General features: G+C 49.7%; 1 protein-coding gene across 15 annotated transcripts in view; it reads left to right on the top strand.

Annotated features, from left to right (window-relative positions):
* The window catches only part of Bcs1 (mitochondrial chaperone BCS1), a 628,019-nt gene that overhangs the window by 482,984 nt on the left and 124,852 nt on the right, over positions 1-20,183 (top strand). For all 15 annotated transcript variants that reach the window (XM_075884748.1, XM_075883609.1, XM_037429366.2 and 12 more), the window contains one exon: positions 7,921-8,038. In XM_075884748.1, the coding sequence (XP_075740863.1) occupies positions 7,921-8,038 (118 nt within the window). The remainder of the gene's footprint in view (positions 1-7,920; positions 8,039-20,183) is intronic.

The following is a 20,183-nucleotide window of genomic DNA, read 5'->3' as shown; positions in this document are numbered from 1 at the left end:
TGCCACCAAGTTGGCCATATCTCTCGCTACTGCTGCACCTTTTGGACGCCCTCAAACTGGAGCCCATTTTCTTCTTCTCGCCCATACAAGGACTCCCATCAATATTTACTCAGTCGTGTGTACCCTTTTTCCGACGTCCCTAACAGCCGTTCCACCGCTCGTTTGCTGTCACCTCAACGCCGCCATTCCCCATCGCCCCAACCCCGCCCCTATCCATTGCCAGTCAACTATGGATCCTTTAGGACGGAAAACTAGACCATGCAGCTCAGGGAGGTAGATCGATTGTGATGGATCCAAATTTTTTGACGCTCCCCACTAATACAAACTTGATTGAGGTGTAGGTGGACGACATTTCTGTGACGGCATTAGTTGATACCGGAACTTAAGTGTCCATAATGAGCGCTCACCTGTGTAGCCTACTCAAAAAAGTCCTCACGCCTGCAGCGACCAAAGCCCTCTGTGTAGCTGATGGTGGAACTGTGGCCATCACTGGAATGTAAACCGCCCGTGACCCACCATTTGTCAGCTATTCTCGACATATTCCGCACTGCGGGCCTTCAATTAAACTCGTTGAAGTGCCGCTTCAAACGCCGGCAAATTACAGTGTTGGGCCACCTTGTCGACGCCTCTGGTGTGCAGCCAGACCCCGAGAAAATTCGTGCAGTCACCAGTTTTCCTGTACCCCAGTCTGTCAAAGACGTCCGGAGTATTGTAGGACTTTGGTCCCATTTTAGAAGGTTTGTGAAAGATTTTGCAACCATCGCTCGACCCCTCACAGAGCTTCTGAAGAAAGACGTAACATTTACGTGGGGTACCGACCAAGCTGCTGCTTTTGCTCATCTAATCATGCTACTGTTGACTCCATCTTTAATGGCTCACTTTGACCCATCCGCTCCGACAGAAGTCTGAACCAATGGAAGTGGTCACGGAATCGGAGCCGTCCTAGCCCAACGCCAATGGGGACACAATCGAGTTGTTGCCTGCGCTAGCCACCTCTTCACAGCTGCTGAGCGCAACTATTCCATTACAGAGCGTGAATGTCTTGCTCTTGTTTGGGCAGTTTCAAAGTTCCGCCCATATTTATATGGCACAAATTTCTCGGTGATAACTGACCATCATGCGCTATATCGGCTTACGTCACTGAAGGATCCTACTGGTTGGCTCGGGCGCTGGGTTCTGCAACTGCAAGAATATACCTACATGGTGACGTACAAGTCCAGACGCCTACATCAGGACGCAGACTGCCTCTCCCACTACCCAGTTGCTGAGTCGAACACTATGCCTGACACCGACACCGAGCCTTGCGTCTTTTCCCTTTTGCAAATGACATGCATCGGTGACGAGCAGCGCCATGATGCGTCTTTGCGTGCTATCATTGAGTGCCTCGAATCACTATCTTTTAATTAGTCCCATCGCTCATTCGTGCTCCACGATGGTGTATTATACCGCCAAAGTTTTCAGCCGGATGGACCAGCCCTGCTGCTTGTCATTTCGAAACACCTTCACTGGCTGACCCCTGGCTGGACGACGTGGTGAAAGCAGCACTGGCGATGGACGCGGCGACGAAAGACGCCGGCGAGATTGCTCATGTCGCGTCAGTGGAAGCAGCGGTTGAGTTTGCGCGTGCGGGTCATCAGAAGCAGCAGTCAACAAGATGGTGGCAAGGGGCGGTAGATGCAGTCGCTGCGGTGACGCCCATTCCCCCTCACAGTGCCAGTTCGTTCATTCGCAATGCTTTACGTGCAGAAAAACTGGGCACCTTGCATGAGTATGCCGAACAGAGAAGCAAAACAGCGGACCACTGCATTAGCCTGGATCTAGCCCAGGTTCAACACCAGCCCGCGTCAGGGTAGGCGTCACAGGTGGCATCGGGAAAGTGCGGCAGCAGGCTCGGGTTCCTCCGCGGCCAGGCTCAACGTCATAATTGAGGACCCGCATGGCACACAGGCCTTGTCCTGTCGTCTGTGCTGCCGTTCGTACTTACCGTCGAAGTTTGCAGGCGCCTGATATCCCTGGAACTGGACACAAGAGCCAGTGTGTCAATCATGGCTGGCAAACTTTTCAAAAAGACCTTCCCAAGAGTGGCCGTCGAGGCTTCAGGTGTCATGCTGTGGAGTTACTCGGGAGAGCTTTCCCAAGTTCAAGGCCCAGCCCAGGTCAGCGTTCGTTTTGGCAACAGGGAAGCAACTCTTCCTCTGTATTTGACCACGAGGTCGTCACTGACGCTGCTAGGCAGTAACTGAGTTTGCGCACTGGGCGTTCAGCTGCCAGAAGGCCAGGAAGCAGCCCTACATGGCGTACAAGACATCCCAAGCCTCCTAAAAGAGTTACAGTTACTGTTCAAGCCAGGGGTGGGCACATGTACCGGTGTAACTGCTGGCATCCATGTACCCGAGGGAGTCCGGCCTCGGTTTCTGAAGCCTCACCTGTTCACACTTAAAGACGAGGTCACTTGGGAGCTGCAACGGTCACAACGAGAAAGCATCCTGGTACCAGTCGAGACTGCGGAGTGGGCCGCTCTCATCATTCAAGTTCCCAAGTGAGACAATAGTGTCAGAATCTGTGAAGATTTCAAAGTTACGACCAACCCCGTCGCTACCGTAAAAAAGTAACCCCTGCCTCGTATTGAAGATCGCTGGTCGACTTTGGTGGCCAGAAAATCATGAAGCTTGACCTCAAAGACGCATACCAGCAGTTGGCCCTCCAGAATGCCTCACGGATATTGACAACTATAGAGCTTTTTCAGTATACACCTTTTATCATTTGGCGTGGCCTCGGCACCAGCAATCTTTCAAGGAGAGATGGACAAGCTCTTCGGGGGCATGAGGCACGTGGCGGTGTACTTGGACGATATCCTCATAAGCAGTATTGACGACGGAGACCACATGCAGAATCTGCACGGCTTTCTGACCCGACTTCAGAATGCTGGTCTCAAACTCAAGCGGGAAAAGTGCATGTTCATGATTCCCAGTATAGAATACTTGGGACACGTCATCTCTCAGGCCGGCCTGACTCCGGCCCCCCGCAAAGTTGAGGCTGTTCTGAAGGGGCCAAAGCCCCGAAACGAGCTGCAAAGCTACCTTGGCCTCATCAATTTTTACAGGAGGTTCCTGGCCAACCTGTCTCCGCATCTGCAGCCACTGAATATTCTGCATCATGATGGCCAGGACTGGGCGTGGAAGAAGGAGCATGATGTGGTCTTTAAGCACAGTAAACAGCTAATCACCAAGGCACTGGTGCTGGTGCACTTCGATCCAGCCAAGCCTGTTGTTCTTAATGTAGATGCATCACCATACGGTGTAGGAGCCGTGCTATTGCACAGAGACAAGGATGGCCAAGAACGCCCAGTGTCGTTTGCTTCTCGTTGTCTTCACACAGCAGAGCAGCGTTACAGCCAGCTGGACAAGAAAGGCCTCGCCCTCATGTTTGGCGTCGAGCGTTTTCACCAGTACCTGTGGGACGGAAAGTTCGAGGCAGTGAAGGACCACAAACCACTGCTGGGGCTACTAGGGCCTTTCAAGGCGGTCCCTGTGCAGGCATCACCTTGAGTGGTACGTTGGGCCTTGAAGCTGGCAGCCTACAGCTGCCAGTTGGTGTGTATCATCCGGGAAAGGATCTGGGGTCTGCTGATGCCTTGAGCCTGTTGCCTCTGCCAGAGGTGCCTGCTGCTGTTTCACAGCCAGCTGAAGTGCTCATGCTGGAGCATGCGTATCAAGAGATAATCTCCAGGTCTGCTGTGTTATGTGCGATCAGGGGGGACCCGGCCCTGTTCCAGGTGGTGAAAGCAGTATCCCGAGGGGAGGAGTTGGTGCAGCAGCCCTACAGCCACAAGGCCGCTGAGCTGAGCCTGGATCAGGGCTGCCTACGTTGAGATTCCAAGGTGGTGATCCCACAAAGTCTCCGGTCAAGGTCCTGCGCTTGCTGCACCCGGGGCATCCTGGTGTGGAAAAGACAAAATGGTGTCTCGGGCCCGCATTTGGTGGCCTGGACTGGACCAGGACATCGCTCACATGGTGTGGAGCTGCCAAGTCTGCCAGGAACATCAACGGGCTTCACGTCATGTGTGTGGGCATCACTCCATGGCCATTCCCCCAGAGGTCCTGGTCAAATGGTGTCTCGGGCCCGCATTTGGTGGCCTGGACTGGACCAGGACATCGCTCACATGGTGTGGAGCTGCCAAGTCTGCCAGGAACATCAACGGGCTTCACGTCATGTGTGTGGGCATCACTCCATGGCCATTCCCCCAGAGGTCCTGGTCTTGCCTTCATGTGGATATTGGGGGCCCCTTCAAAGGCCACTACTTCCTGGTGGTGGCTGACGCATCTTTGAAGAGGGTGGAGGTTATACCTGTCACCACTCCATCAGCAGGTGCAGCCATTGCAGCACTGCAGCAGATCTTTGTAGCCCAGAGGCTACCGGACATCATAGTCGCCAATAATGAGCCCGTTTTTGCCAGCGGAGAGTATCTGGCCTGGCTGAAAAAGAACGGAATCCGCCTATTGATAGTTCCTTCGTACCACCCTGCTTCATACGGTGCAGCTGAGCGGGTGGTGCAGACTATTAAGGACAAACTTAAGAATAGCCAGGTTCGGGATTTCTGTACGCAAATCACCCGCATACTCTTCCAGTATCGGACTACACCTCATGATGTCACCGGCCGTGCTCCCTGTGAGCTTTTGCTGGGACATGTGGGAAAGACACCGTTGGACATTCTGCACCCAGACCTCCGGACCACGGCGCTCTTCAAACAGCTCAAACAGAAACTGCTGGCTACTGACATAGGGTGTCGTCCTGGGCTATTGCCTGAACCTGGAATTCCATTATTTGCCAGGAATATCCATTCTGGCCCACCTTGGTATGCTGGACAAGTGGTCTCGCCTGTAAGCTCCTCTCTGCTCGTACGAATTCAGGATGAAACCACATGGCACCGATCATGTGAAGGCTAATCGTGGGACTGGGCTTGCATCCACGGCACCACCAAATGCAGCTAGTGAGACAAGCATTTTGCAAGGAACAGGCACCTCCAGTTGTGCGCCTCTAGTTGGCCCACCGGCAAGTTCAGTGCCATCTCTGCCAACCACGGCAGAGTCTCAGGAGGCATCAAAAGCAGCTCAGGCAGCAACTAGCGCTAACACACCTAGTCCCTCAACACCTGTACCCAGGCAAAGCAATCGACATCGAAGGGCACCAGATCGCTTTTCGTTTACCTAAACGAACGTCAAATTGGCTGGGGCTTGTATTTTTTATTTTGTGTACAATAACTGCGGGTGAGAGGTGTAACAAGCATGTGGGGCCCTGCCTAGCCTAGTTTCATTACCTCGCCATGTTCGGCAGGCAACCTTGGTCGTTCTTCAATAATAAACACGGTCAAGCGCTGCTCGGCAGTCTGTAGCTGTTACTCCACCATGCATCTGGGGTCATCCTAGTTAGAGAGCGGCGCCTCGGCCCTCCCTCTTGTCTATGGTCTTCGAGACAGGTTGTAATAATGTGCTGGTCAAAACTGTCTTGCGACTCCATCTGAATTGAGTGCGGACGAGATTAGAGTTCGAGGATCACAGCACCTCAGCTTCAAGTATTATGGCGACAATGTTCTGCGTCAGCCTGAGACATCTGCCGGTGCTCATGGGTTTGTCTTGTTTACATCCTCAAGTTGTCTCCTCCGCCGCAAGTGCGTATAGCTTCTGACCTTTCTGCATAATCTTACAGCGACTCTGGTTACGTGCGTGGTCCACACCACATGGCACAAGCAACGAAGCAGCGCCTCGGCTCTGATTTTATTTTTCTATGGGAAGAGAAACATATTGAACAAAATTCATTATTTTGTATACTGTTCCTGGGCCATTTATCTACAAATTACATATATTCTGAATATTCTTTCTTAGAACTATTTCTGCATATACACTGAAACCTCGTTATAATGCAATGGGATATAATGAAATAATGGATATAACAAACTAAATTAGTCTATGAAAAAGTTTTTTTAAAAATAACCGACCGTAGTGTGTTAAGTATATCGTTTTCTGTGGAGTTTGACACTTGTTCGGCACGCCTCTTTTAAAACTCCTGCGCCCCGACCCTACAGCCACGCCGCGCACTGCCGAGAGAGCCGTCCTCCTCAAACAGCCAGTGGAGAGGATTGAGGAAGTGCTCAGCAGTCACATGACCGAGAAGCGGCACCATGGTGCAAAGCGATTTCTTTCTCTCTCAATACGGCAACGACTGCTCTCCGCAGCTACCTTGACTGCTACCCTCTGCACCGAAAAAGGAGAACTCTCCGGGACAGCTTTTTTTTTTTTTTTTTTGCTTTCTCTCCACGCACGATCTTGGAAGAAGAAAGGTCTCTACGTGCAGAAACGCAAAAAGGAGAAGCATGGCACAGGCGCATCATAGATTGGCATTTGAGAGAGAGCAAATGATCTGCCACAGTCTTTTCGTTCCTTCTTTCCTTTTTTCTTTTCCTTCTTAGCGCGCAGCATTGAGAGGTGCCGCCGCGGTACTGGGCATGGTGCTGAGAGCATTTTCGGAGCGTGGTATGTTCGAATGAACCGTTGCAAGCACTTGCGCATTTGAATTACAGGGCGTTTTCGCCCATTGAAATACACATAGTTTTGACGGGATCTCAGCGTGAGTTCGAATTACCTTAAAGTTCGAATGAATGAGATTCGACTAAGTTTATTTTCCGTGGCACGCGTGGTCGCGTAGCGTTACATTGGGCCTTGAGGCAGTTTTCTTCTTTGCATGTTTATGGATGTGCGCCCATCTGAGCATACATTGCCACAAACTGTTATAATCGATATGACGAAATAATGGACATAATAAAGCAATTGTGGCTTCCCTTCAACTTCGTTATAGTGAAGTTCGAGTGTATAGCGTTTTTTATTGCGCTGTTTACCAGCTGGGAACCAAATGTTCCCACATTTCACACTTTTTTTCATTCTAAAATATCTTTGTTGCTCTACTACATATATTTTATTTTAAAGAGCATTTCATTGTGCAAAGTTTAGTGTGCTGCAATGCGTGCCGGAATACTTTTCAAACTGCCAAAAACAGTCTTCCCGAGACGCATGAAAAACAAATGTTTTCGCGCGCTAACAAAAGAGTTAAAAGGGTACTGACACAAAAACCTTGGCCTCGTATTTTTCTGCTGCGATGTTTTGCTGGGGCCCTGTTAGTCATGACACAGCAGATCGTCTGCAGCTTCAGGCAATAGATAATTAACTACAGCCCCATTATCAACAACCAGTTTAAGTTTCGGTTTGAGAAAGCTCCACAAACCAGGTGCAACTATTGCCACCTAGCGTGTGCAGCTCGTCAGCACACAGAATTGTGGCACACTTACACACGGTCTGCATCAAGAATTACTTTCAATGATGATAATGATGATAGGTTTTAGTGGCACCAAGGCAACTCAGGCTAAAGAGCGCCAAGTTGCTAGGCCCTATTACTTTCGAATAGGAAACGAGACTGCAGTGTCCTCAAACACTAAACTTTCAAAGCGTGTGCCACTGCAACCATCCGCTGAGAAGTATAGACTCCGGAAGCAGACGTGGCAGAGAGAAAATGGCGGCTATGACGTCATCATAACTTTTATTATTTGCAGTGTGGGAGGGATAGGGAAGTAGGGGGTCCACAAAGGGTTCCGTTTGAGGTTGTCAGTGGCATGATGGAGTTGAGCACTCATGCAAATTTCAGTATTAATTTAAAGTACTTTCCAAGCTATCTTCGCTGTTCGATATTGTGCAGATGATATGCAAATGTTCACAGGAATCGACCCTGCAGGCTATCTCGGCAGTGAAATTTTATGTCACTATCCCTTTAACAAAATGAACCAATCAAGCCACTTTAAACTTCTTTATATTGAGATTTTGCTCTCTTGCAATCTGTGAAGGCATCACAGCGAACTGTTTTCGTGCATTGCAGTGAAGGCAGCCTATGAGGGCCTCAGCAGAGTGACATTTAGTGGTCTGCTCAACATGCTGGATGGGGTAGCCTCTGCGGAGGCACGAGTTGTCTTTATGACCACCAATCATCTGGACCGGTGAGTACCTTATAGAAACATTTCAAAATTCTCCGATTTGCCACTGACCTACAAAAATGCTGTGCCATGAGCATGGAAAAGCAACAGATGAGTCTGCCATAGCCTTGATAAAAATAGCACTGCTTCATTGATTTGATCCATTCACTCCTTTTGTAGATTATATTAATTTACACTTTTTTACATTGTTTGCATAGTTTTGCTGTCGTGGAGCAGCACTATTAAAGTCAGAGATGTGCAGCTTAGTGGTACATGCCACAAAGTCGCAAAAGGGCTGAGAAAGTCATTAACCTAGCTGGTGAGGGCAGCTAGGTGTCAAGACCCGCCACGGTAGTCTAGTGGCTAAGGCACTCAGCTGCTGCCTTGCGGGTCGCGGGATCGAATCTCAGCCACAGCTGCCGCTTAAGGCCCATTTATTTAAAATAAAGAACCCCAGGTGATCGAAATTTCCGGGGCCTCCACTACGGCGTCTCTCATAATCATATGGGGGTCTTGAAATGTTAAACTCTAAGAAGTATTACTAGCTGGGTGTCAAAGAAAGATTCATTAAGTTTTCATGGTGCCGCCTTGAAACTTATGCCTGCTGACAGTTTTTTGTCACATCCTTGGCGCATGTCAATAGACAGGAGAGGCTGGCCACACTCGTGTGTGCATGGTGAAAATGCGCTTGCACAGTATTAAGAATTGACGGCAGGAAAAGCTTCTAATTCTCCTCACCTCTAATTTGAAAGAGTACTGCCACATTCTTAACACACTAAAATGGAGGAATAAGTTAATTGGCATCAGAAGTTGAGCTGTAGGCAAGGACTGCTGGGCTGACCTAGCAATCACATAAGTGTAAGTAGGTTGTTGGGGCAGCGCAGGCCGTTATTGGTAACGGCCTGCACATAAGCGTAAGTAGTTTATAGGCAGTGCAGGCCGTTATTGGTAAATTGGCTTCATAGGCAAATGAAGCATAGGCTCGTGCCTGAAAGGTAGTAGTAATGAGATTTTGCCATGGGCAAAGATTTCATGGATAATATGCAGAATTATGCTTAATAGCTATTTTTCATTGGTAAGACAGATGGCATGCTGAAAGCTTCATACTGTATATGGGCATGCGAGGGGCTTGGCAGGTGATTGCGTGTTGCGTTATAGCAAGCACAGAAGAGAACAAAAGGCAGCCGTTAAAGTTTACATATTTTAGTCAGGAACTCGTGTTCACAAGTGTCGACATATTAAAATATCATGGTGTTACTTTCTCTCCTGATTTGAAATGACAAGCTCACATCAAGTATATGTTACCACACACTTTGCTCTTGCTAGTTTATTTTCTCGGTGTATCGCACATGTAAATACTGCCTTGCGCGATCCGTGCCAGAATGTCTAAGATCATTCTAGATCGTTTTTTTCTTATCTTTTCGGCTCGAGTGCACAAACGTGAGCAGCTGAGTTTATTTTGAAACAAACTTGGTCAACAGCGATATTGCTTGAATGTTTGATGGCCCACATATAAATGTTGACGCGTGCTACCGCAGATCAGTTGATCGACAGTCGACGCTCTGTTTGTCACTATCAGTGCCAGTTTTGTATCTCTGTTATCTGACTTTCTGATTACCGGCCACAAGTGCGGCCAAATATACAGTTTTATCTTCAAAATACAGTCCGCTTCCTTCGTCAATGTCATGACCAGGTGACATTAGGTAGGGGTGCTGTTCGTTCATGTTACGACTGTCCCCATCGAGCCGGCAACCCAGCCCAAGTCAGTGGCCAAAAAGGAACAGACCCCACCAAGGAGAGTCAAGCTAGCCACAGACTACAAGGACTGCCACCACTATTCAGACTCCTGCGTGACAAGCCCAGTGCCACGACCACAAAGAGGACAGGCGCCATGATGGCTGCTGTGTCACCTCAAAGAATTATCATGAATTGATCAAGAAAACCGCTGACTTTTTGTGGATCTTCATGGACACACCTGGAAAGCTCGTTAAAAAAATACAATCTGTTGCCCATTTTAGTAACTAGGACTGTGACGAGAAACTTCGTCATGTACACTTTTTTATGAAGATGGAGCCAGGACTTGTTTCGAGAAGAAATGCCATCCTCACAAGTATTTCGCTCCCCATTCTTTGGAACCTTCACAAATGTCGTGCATAAATTGGAAAGGGGGAAACCCTGCTAGAAAATTATGTACAGCTCCCAAGATAGAACATCGGCATGTACACTAAAGAAATAACTTTGTGCTCCGTCACGTTGACCACACCATGTCTGAGGTGAAGCTCCAGTTCCTGATGCAAGTAATCAAGCGAGAGCTGTTTGCGGGATTTGTTTGTAACCCCCCAAGAGCGTCGACGAATTCCAGATAGAGGCCACTATAGAGAAGATGCTTGAGGTGCAGACAAGGCTGTACAACCGCCACTCACTGACGACGCAATACACGAAAGTTCAAGCCCTCAGCTCTGATGACCTGCACGAGAACATGCGAGCGATTGTGCGGAAGAAGCAGTGCAAGCTGTTGTCTTCGGTGCAGCCTGAAGCGGATTCAATCGCTGAAGATTGTCCACGAGAAAGTTCGGCAATTGCTTGGAATTTTCTAAGCACTACTGCCTCAGCCGAAAGCTATGAGCTACGCCACTGCAGTGCGTGACAATGCTTCTCCACGTCCGCATCAGGACACCGCCTCACGGCAATTCCGCTGCCAGAAACCACAGCTGCAACCATCACCGATTCCTTATCGCCCTCCTGTAGGCCAGCACTATGCACCACGGAAAACCGACATTTGGTGCGCCACTGACAACCGCCCACTTTGTTATTACTGCAGGGAGGCAAGCCACACCTACCTCTACTGCCAGTACCGATAGAATAGTCCACAGGTTTTTGACGTCAAAGCGCCGTTTCTATATAGGGCTTAACGACTGCACGGCATCGCAGACTACCTTACCGTTTGCTGTTACCTGGCCACTAAGGCTTGTCGCATCACAGGCGGTACGCCAGACCTGCACGGCCAATCTCCTAGACCTTCTCAGGTAAACTAAGGGCAGCAACCAATAGAGGTACAGTTGATGTGAGGGAATGTCAAATATTCTCTGCCACCCCAACCATGTCTTAAAAGCACTCTGAAAGCCGAGCAAGCCCAGGGGTCGCGACCGGGACAAGGCGTGACGGCGCCAGCCACCTAGAGGCCAGTGGAACAAACCAACATCCCTGTGATCTGACGTCCCGACCCAACTACAAGGCAAGAGGACGAACTAGCAACCTCGACATTCCCATCGACAGCCACAGCATCACAGCTCTTGTCAACACCGAAGCTCATTATTCTGTCATCAGTGGATAATTCACTACGAAGTTGAAAAAAGTCTAAATGGCGATGGGAGGCCCAGAATCTGGACAGCTGGAGGTCACCTGGTAATGCTGAAGGGAATCTGCACAGCAAGAGTATCCATCAACTTCTGGACTCATCCCGCTAACTTCGTAGCTCAAATGGCTTCTGCAGAGATTCTCAAGGTGGTGGGAGGGTTAAAAAGAGAAATTAGACAATAAACTATTTGTAGCTCAAAGCCACAAGGAAATCCGTGGCCACAAATAAATCCGTGGGTTTTTTTGTGGCTTCATGCTACAAACGGGTGGTTGTCTAATTTTTCTTTGTTTCATTGTTTTTCAGCGGTGTTCGAGAGATGTCGTCCTTGGTATGAACTTTTTAGGTCTTCACGAGGCAGTCATCGACCTGTGTTCTAAGTCAATAATGCTATCCGCTAAAAAAAGCACTATCACTGCACACGCTGCCAGAAAAGCATGCCTTGAACGTGCAAAAAACCATGACACGATATTCCTTTCCTCCAGTGTCAGCATTTCTGTTGCTACTCAGATATCAACAGACTAGTATGGCATTGTTAAAGGCGACCAGCACCTGTTGATCACGCGCAAGATTTGCGTCCTCAGAGGAATAGCTGAGCTGCATGAAGGCAATGCAACAGTGATGCTCAAGAACTTCAGCAATGAGTGTAAGCACATGAGCAAATGCACGGCCGTTGCCTACACTGAAGAAATGTGGAAGCCAGCAATGCTTTTGCCTGCACCGAGTCAACTGAGCTTGCTAGGACAAACCAAGCTCATGAACTACTCTTGACGTTAAGGCGAGTCTTCTAATGCACAAGCAAGAACAACTCAATACTCGGCTCGTGCGATACGAGGACTGCTTTTGATCGTCGTCAAGAATTTGGCTGACACCAGTTGCAAAACATCGCATCACAACAAAAGAAATTGCCGGGCCACTTTGTCGAAGCATGAACAGAGTTGTGACACGAGTATGCGAAACCACAAAGAAACAAGTCGACAAGATACTATGCCATGACATCATCCAGCCTTCAAAGAGTTCGTGGGCATCACTAGTGTTAGTGAAGAAGGATAGGACCCTATAATTCTGCATCGATTATTGTTGCCTGAACAAAATCACAAAAAAAGATGTGAAGTACTTTTCTTCAATGAACCTCAAGACCGGCTACTGATAAATTGAAGTCAACGGGAGAACCGAAGGAAAGATTGTTTTCATAACACCAGACGGTCTGTTTGAGGTCGAAGTCGTGCCATTCGGTCTTTGTTCGGTTGCTGAGACTTTCCAGCTAGTCATGGATACAGTATTGGCTGGCTTGAAGTGGTAAGGTATAACTGTCGTTCTAGCGCTCGAATAAATAGAAAGGGAGAAAGGACAAGCACTTTCTTGCAACTAAATGACTTATTAGAAAGGGTGAAATTCCTCGTATCTGCTTCTTATTTCCCACACATTTAAATTCAGTACGTTCACGGTAGATAGGCACCCTTGCAGCCTGCAAACGCAGTATGGTATAGTCAATAAGTGCTGTCAATGTGCCGTGTCTGCTGCCGCTGCTGTGCAAAAATGCAAAAAAAATCCCAGGAGCCGCTGTATTTTTATGCTGGAACGATGCTGAAGGAAGTGCAGTGAAATTCCTTGTATCCATTGTGGGGTCTCGAGGTGGATAGGAGCACCATGCTCTTGGAGTGAACGGACACAGTAGACATGGTCAGAACAAACCAAACAGTAACAGACAATTATTTAACTACTTTTTAAACAACGATATTGTCAGCCAAATTGTTATAACATCAATTGTGATCCACACGCTAAGCGACCTTACACAATATTACACAACACTCAAGAACATAACAAATAAGGCGATGTCGCTAAGGCCCGACTCACCACAAGGGCCCACTGCAGAGGGCCCGCGGTGCCGTGCATGGCAGACCCACCGCTGGAGGCAACCGTTCGCACTACCACCCCACGCCAAAAAAGACCAGCTTATTTTTTGGGCACCGCCACCAAGGCTTCCCGCCAGACATCACGGCCGGTGTTAACGTTGTCTAATGGTCGTAGCCTACGTTCCGATTCATGTAGTCATACTGCGCCTTCTGATGTGCCCTATCAGTGCTGAGATTATCCGGAGCTTTATGTAAAGCTTCCGCTAGCTTCTCGCACAGCTGCGTTGCATATTCAGCGTGTGCTGATGTCACCACTGGCACTTCACTGTGATCCGCGAGTATGATCTCCATAGGGTTCGGCAATTTTCTCCCCAGGTTCAGAGAAGGCGCATACCCACTCGATCGATTCATAGTCGATCGCAATGCAAAACCGATCTCAGAAAGGTAGGTATCCCAGTCCCTATGTCTCTCGGAGAACGCAACATGCATGTGTTTGATGTTGTGGTTGACTCGCTCCGTGGGGTTCGACTGAGCATGGTTGGTGGTTGTTTTCTTGTGCTTAATGCCTGACGTGGCGCACGTGTCAATGAACACCTTCTTAGTGAAATAAGATGCGTTGTCTGTAATCAAGTGCTCTGGGAACCTGAACCTGGTGAAAACCTCCATCAACTTTTCTAAAATCTCCCGAGCCGTCAAATTTCTAAGGGGAAAAAATTCCACCCATTTAGAGAAGTGGTCCATGATCACCAGCAAGAACTTGTTTCTGCTAGGAGTTGTGGAGTACAGGGCCAGTACGTCACATGCCGCGATATGCCAGGGAGTCTGACTGTTTTAATTGGTTGCATGAGGCTGGGCGGACATCCGCCTCATGGCTTGACGCTTTAGCACACACGACATGAATGGACGTAGCCAATTAGTACATCCCTTTTTATACCTGGCCAGGTAGCGAGGCGACACAATAGCGTAAGACTCAATGCACGATTCATGAAAGTAGCGAAGAAATGCTCCTCTCAACGTGTGCGGTATCAGGACTTTGAATGACTCACTTGTGTCATCGTCTGATGGGATGTACCTCAGCAGGACGCCATCAGAATCCAGCCGATATGAATCCACCGTCCTCACAGCACTACCAGCTGTTGCAGAGAGAGAGAGAAATAATATTTATTTATACATCCGGCGTGTAGGAAGTCTCCGGCCTCGCAGGTTGCGGATGTTCTCTAGCTTAAGATTACGGCTACTAGAGTCCAATAATCTCAGAGCCTAGACCTTGAGGATGTTGTGCTCCGACTAGGCGACAGTTACTCGGGTGCCTCCGCATCCGTTAGACGGGTTGTCGGCACCTTTTCTCCGTTGATTCGCCAAAGCCTCCTCAAACCGCTAGATGGCCCTTAGCTGTTGCCCAGCGCTCCGCGCTGACAGCGATACCAGCTGCCCTCTTGTGCGTGTTGGCCTCACTACCACCCGGCTCCCAGAGCCCGTCGAACACCTTTCGACAAAATGGATCTTTCTGCTGAGCTTGTAACAGATCCCTTCTGCTGAAAACAATCCCTGCACTAACGACAGCCTCTACGTGGTTCACGCTCTTACCTCAAACTAACGTTTGCTCCGCTGTTTGCGTTAGCGCTAATGTCTTGCTCTCAGTTCTTTCTGAATTAGTCGCGTGACTTGCCTCGTGTCGGACTTGAGCACGCGATAGTGCGTCGGCTGCGGCATTGGTCTTACCCTTGCGTTAGCGAACGGTGAAGTCGTAACGCTGCAGCAGCAATGCCCAATGTGCCAGGTGGCCACATGGTTTGTTCAAGCGCCTCAACCACGCGAGCGCCATGTGGTCAGTCTCAATCACAAATGCAGCTCCGTCGATGTAAAAGTCAAACTTACAGAGAGTGAAAACTATCGCGAGACACTCTTTCTCGGTTACCGAGTAGTTCTTCTCCGCTGGCGTCAACGTACGGCTCACAAACACAATCGGTTGGAGGAAACCTCCATGCTCCTAAAGCAGAATTGCTTCTAAGCCCAGGTCACTTGCATCTGTGTGAATCACAAATTCTCTGTTCAAATCAGGTAGCTCCAGCTGAGCCGTGTTGGCCAGCAACTTCGTGAGGCAACGCAATGCAGCCTTTTACTCTTGGCTCTAAGTCCAACGCTCGCCTTTCCTTAAAAGTTTCGTCAAAGGCGCCTGCACTGCCACACAGTCTGAAATGAATTGGCGATAAAAATTCACCATCCCCAGAAAGCACCTGAGCTCACCAATATTCAGTGATGAATAGCTGGCTATCGCTTCAAGCTCACCCTTATCCGGCAGATGCGACCCTCATCAAGCATAAATCCCAATAATGTTATTCGGGTTGCCGCTATCTGAGCTTTGTTTGGGTTCAGATTGGTGCCCACAGACCTCAGCCTTTCTAGAACGTCTTTCTAGTGGCGCAAGTGCTCTTCGAACATTTTTGAGTAAACAACTATGTCGTCTAGATATGCGAGTGTGTGCTGCCTGTTTGCATCTCCCAAAACATGGTCCATTAGCCTCTGATACGTAGCGGGAGCTCCCACCAAGCCAAATGACGTCCTCCTGAATCGGAAAAGTGCCCTGTGGCACGTCAAACCTGACTTCTCTTTATCCCGCTCGTCCATCTCAACCTGAAAATATCCATGGCTTGCCTCGAGCATAGTGAAGTACTTCGCCCCGCCTAGTTTGGATACTAGTGATGAAATGGAGGGAAGAGGGTGTGCGTCCTTCTTCGTAACCTCATTCATCCTGCGGTAGTCTACACAAAGGTAATACGTATCATCTTTCTTTCGAACTAGAACTACTGGAAAAGCTCATGGACTGTTTGACCTCTCAACTACGCCTGTGTCGATGAGTGCGTCTAAAGTGGCGTCAAGTGCTTTCCACTTATCCAAGCTGATCGGTCGGGGGTTGCATTTCCAAGGTTGTGCATCACCCGTGTCAATTCTATGCTTGACCAGCGTAGTGCGGCCGGGACGGTCAGTAAACATTGCGTCATACTCGTACAACAGCGACGACAGCTGCGCTCGTTCCCCTTCTAGTAGGCTCTGTGCCTCTACCAAAAGCTGGTGCACTGCCCTTCCCTGCAGCGCAGCACAAATTTCCGGCAGGGTGGTTACTCGCTTTCTCGGCGCGCTTCTCTCCTTGCGTACTCGCGCCTCTTCCTGCGATTGGCATGCCTTTGTTAATGTGTTGGCCTTCGAGAAGAGCTTTAGCGCGTCTCCGTCGCGCTCACGGTAACCGCCGTTTGCAATGTCAATTATAATACTCAACTTGGCGAGAAAGTCTCGACCCAGGATTAAAGACATTGACAGCCCAGGAAGATTCATAAAACGCTGTTGCCTCACGAGTCTATCCCAGTGGATCACTAGCCTAGCCGCGCCGCTCGATTGCGCTGTGCCCGTAGCAAGGCGGAAAAATGGTGTTGCTTTGTCTCAAGCGGATATTGTTCTTGCGGAGATGGTGCAGCACGTCATCGCCGAACAAAGAAGCGCTTGCCCCAGTATCCAAAAAGTGCTACGAACTTCTTTCGAGCTATCATTAACTCGATTAGCGGTGCGGGCGAGTCTGCAGTCTCACCTGCGCGACAGACTGACGGTGCAAGTGATCCGAACGCATCGGTGGAATGACTCATCGCCGCGCGGGGTCTGATGTGGATCCCCGGCGGTGCCGTCCATTTACCGAACCGCGCCTTTTTTCCTGACTCGGTGTGTGGTTGCATTCGCGCGCCGTACCCATAGCAAGAACTGCAGACACCACGGCGGCCCAATCATAAGTCGCCTCGATCAGATTGTCGTCGCTCCGGGTTGCACCACTCGTTAGGCCTCGTGCTGACCGCGTGCTCCGGCCTTGGAATGTCACCCGCGAGGGCGGCGTGGGCCATACAGAGCACATAAGTGTAGTGGTTCAAAGCGCAATAAGACAGCTCCCAATCGCATGTTACCTGCTCATCAGCGAGCGATGCAGACGGGTTACCCTTAACCGCAAAAGGACACAAAAGGACAAGAAAAATTCAAATGCAGCTGGCTACATTGGTTTCTCAGGCACGCGTGATGGGAATGTTAATTTCCATGGTTTATCAAAGTGTCACGTAGTTTACTTACGTATAGACCTACTGGAAAGCCAAGAAGGCCAGAAGAGCGAGGAACGTCTACAGGCCGAAAATACAAAACAAGCGCAAGCTCGTATGGCGCGTGTGCACCAACGCTGTGGCTTGCCGTTTCTTGCTTCTTCGTCGACGTTCGCACAGTTTCCTACATTGGCCCCAGGTGAATACCGTAGCGAACCTGGCGACTTAAGGCGTAGTCACTATAGCGGGGTCGTAATACCGCTTCAGGCGACTCACATGCACAATTTCTCGGCCACGACGACGCAAGTCATGAGACTGCGTCAAAGGCTCAGTCTCATAATTGACTGGTGACCTGGGGCCCATGGTATCGTGCCAGTAATTTCGACGAAAGGCCAGGAGTGCTCGGTGGAATCCAGAGCCAAACGAGAGCACCAGTCGTGAAAGTAGAGAGATGTCGGTCGGTGTCATGCCGTAGCTTCTGGTGGCCTTCCAGTCATGAAAGTAGAGAAATGTCGGTCGGTGTCATGCCATAGCTTCTGGTGGCCTTGGTCCTCGGTTGTCAGTGAACGGGCCAATCGTCTGCAATCTTCTGCGTACCTGGCCACATCAGAAATTGCAGTGTACTCAGAGGAGTCGGGCGTGTATGGGAGGATAGTGTCCAGCGTGCACGATGGTTCGTGTCCGCACAACAGAAAGAAAGGAGAAAACCCTGTTGTTGCGTGTGTAGCGGTGTTATACGCATACGTGACGAATGGAAAGACAGTGTCCCAATTGGTCTGGTCTGAAGCTGTGTACATCGTCAATATATCACCGAGAGTGCGATTAAATCGTTCTGTGAGGTCATTCGTCTGCGTCTGATATGCTGTCGTCATGCGATGAACCATGTTGCAGCAAGGCTTGAATGGCGTCAGACAAGAAAACACGCCCCCGGTCGCTCATAAGTTCGCGGGGAGCACCATGGCGAAGAACGAAGTTGCGCAAAATGAAAAATACAACTTCCCTCGCAGTTGCTGCGGGTAGTGCTGCCGTCTCCGCGTAATGCGTGAGGTGGTCCACGCTGACAATTATCCACCTATTTCCAGAAGATGACGTGGGAAGTGGTCCGTATAAGTCGATACCGACACGATCAAATGGACGCGCTGGACAAGGCAGAGGCTGAAGTGTAGGTGGGACTGGCAGGGCGTTGAGGTGGGGCTTTACATCGCTGGCATGCAGTACAAGCACGTACGTACTTGCGAACAAACGTGTACATGCCGCGCCAGTAGTACCGCTGACGTAGGCGGTTGTACGTTTTGAGAGCGCCGGCGTGAGCGTTTTGCGGGTCGTTGTGGAAAGCTGTACAGATTCCCAAACGCATGTGGTTGGTTATCACTGACAGCCACCTCCGACCTTCAGACGTGTAATTCCGCCGATAGAGGAGGTCGTCTCGAATAGCGAAATGTGTGGCTTGACGGCAAATAGTTCTTGAGACCAAATTAGCTGACGGATCAGTCAGAAAGGTGAGGAGTTGGGAAATCCACACATCTTTCCGTTGTTCCGATGCCATGTCTGTGAAGTCGATTGGTGTTATGACAGCTGAAGAAGGTGACGAGGAGGTTGGGTCAACCGGTAGCGGCGAGCGGGATAGCGCATCAGCGCCGGAGTGCTTGCGGCTGGATCGGTATACAACACGAATGTCGTATTCCTGTTGGCGAAGCGCCCAACGACCAAGACGCCCCGACGGGTCTTTGAGCGATGATAGCCAGCATAGAGCTTGGTGGTCCGTATCGACTTCAAAAGGGCGGCCATAAAGGTATCGGCGGAACTTCGTCAAAGCCCAGACAATTGCGAGGCACTCTTTTTCCGCGACGGAATAATTACACTCGGTTTTCTTGAGGGTTCAACTCGCGTAAGCGACCACGTATTCTTGGTATTCTGGTTTTCGTTGAGCCAATACAGCGCCAAGACCGACACCACCGGCGTCGGTGTGGACCTCTGTACGCGCATCGGGGTCAAAATGACGTAGTATTGGAGGTGATGATAATAACTGCCGAAGCGCGGTGAAGGATTCGTCGACCAAGCAGAAATGCCTTTGGAAGTTGTTAACAGGTTGATAAGAGGCGCGATGATGGAAGAGAAGTTCCACACAAATCGACGAAAATAAGAGCAGAGGCCGATAAAACTTCGAAGCGTCTTCATGGAATTGGGCTTCGGATAGTCGGCCACGGCGCGGAGTTTCGCTGGATCCGGGAGAACACCCTCTTTGCAGACGACGTGACCCAGTATAGTGAGCTGACTTGCGGCAAAATGGCACTTCTTGATGTTAAGTTGAAGGCCAGCAGACGTGAGACAGGTGAGAATAGCACGAAGACAAACAAGGTGAGTCGAAAAGTCGCGAGAAAAAACGACGATGTCGTCTGGGTAGCAGATGCACGTGTTTCACTTGTAGCCGTGAAGGATGGTGTCCATCATCAATTCGAAGGTAGCTGGGGCGCTGCAGAGTCCAAACGGCATGACGTTAAACTCATACAGCCCATCAGGTGTTACAAATGCAGTATTCGATCGGTCAGGATCAGCCATTGGAACTTGCCAATACCCTGAGCGTAAATCTAAAGAGGAGAAATATTCTGCTCCTTGCAAGCAATCGAGAGCATCGTCAATGCGTGGCAATGGGTACACATCCTTCCGAGTTATCTTATTGAGCCGGCGGTAGTTGACACAGAATCGGATAGACCCATCTTTTTTACGCACAAGTACAACGGGGGCGACCAAAGGCTCTGCGATGGCTGGATGACACCACGCTTGAGCATATCGTCGACATGTTCGTTGATAATACGGCGCTCTTAAGCTGAAACTCGATATGGTCGTTGGCGTAAGGGAGCATAAGTACCGGTGTCAATGTGGTG

The sequence above is a fragment of the Rhipicephalus microplus genome, chromosome 1, assembly GCF_043290135.1.
Source record: "Rhipicephalus microplus isolate Deutch F79 chromosome 1, USDA_Rmic, whole genome shotgun sequence".
NCBI classification, from domain to species: Eukaryota; Metazoa; Arthropoda; class Arachnida; order Ixodida; family Ixodidae; genus Rhipicephalus; species Rhipicephalus microplus.
The sequence above is the reverse complement of the archived record's forward strand: the minus strand, read 5'-3'. Positions and strand labels throughout refer to the sequence as shown.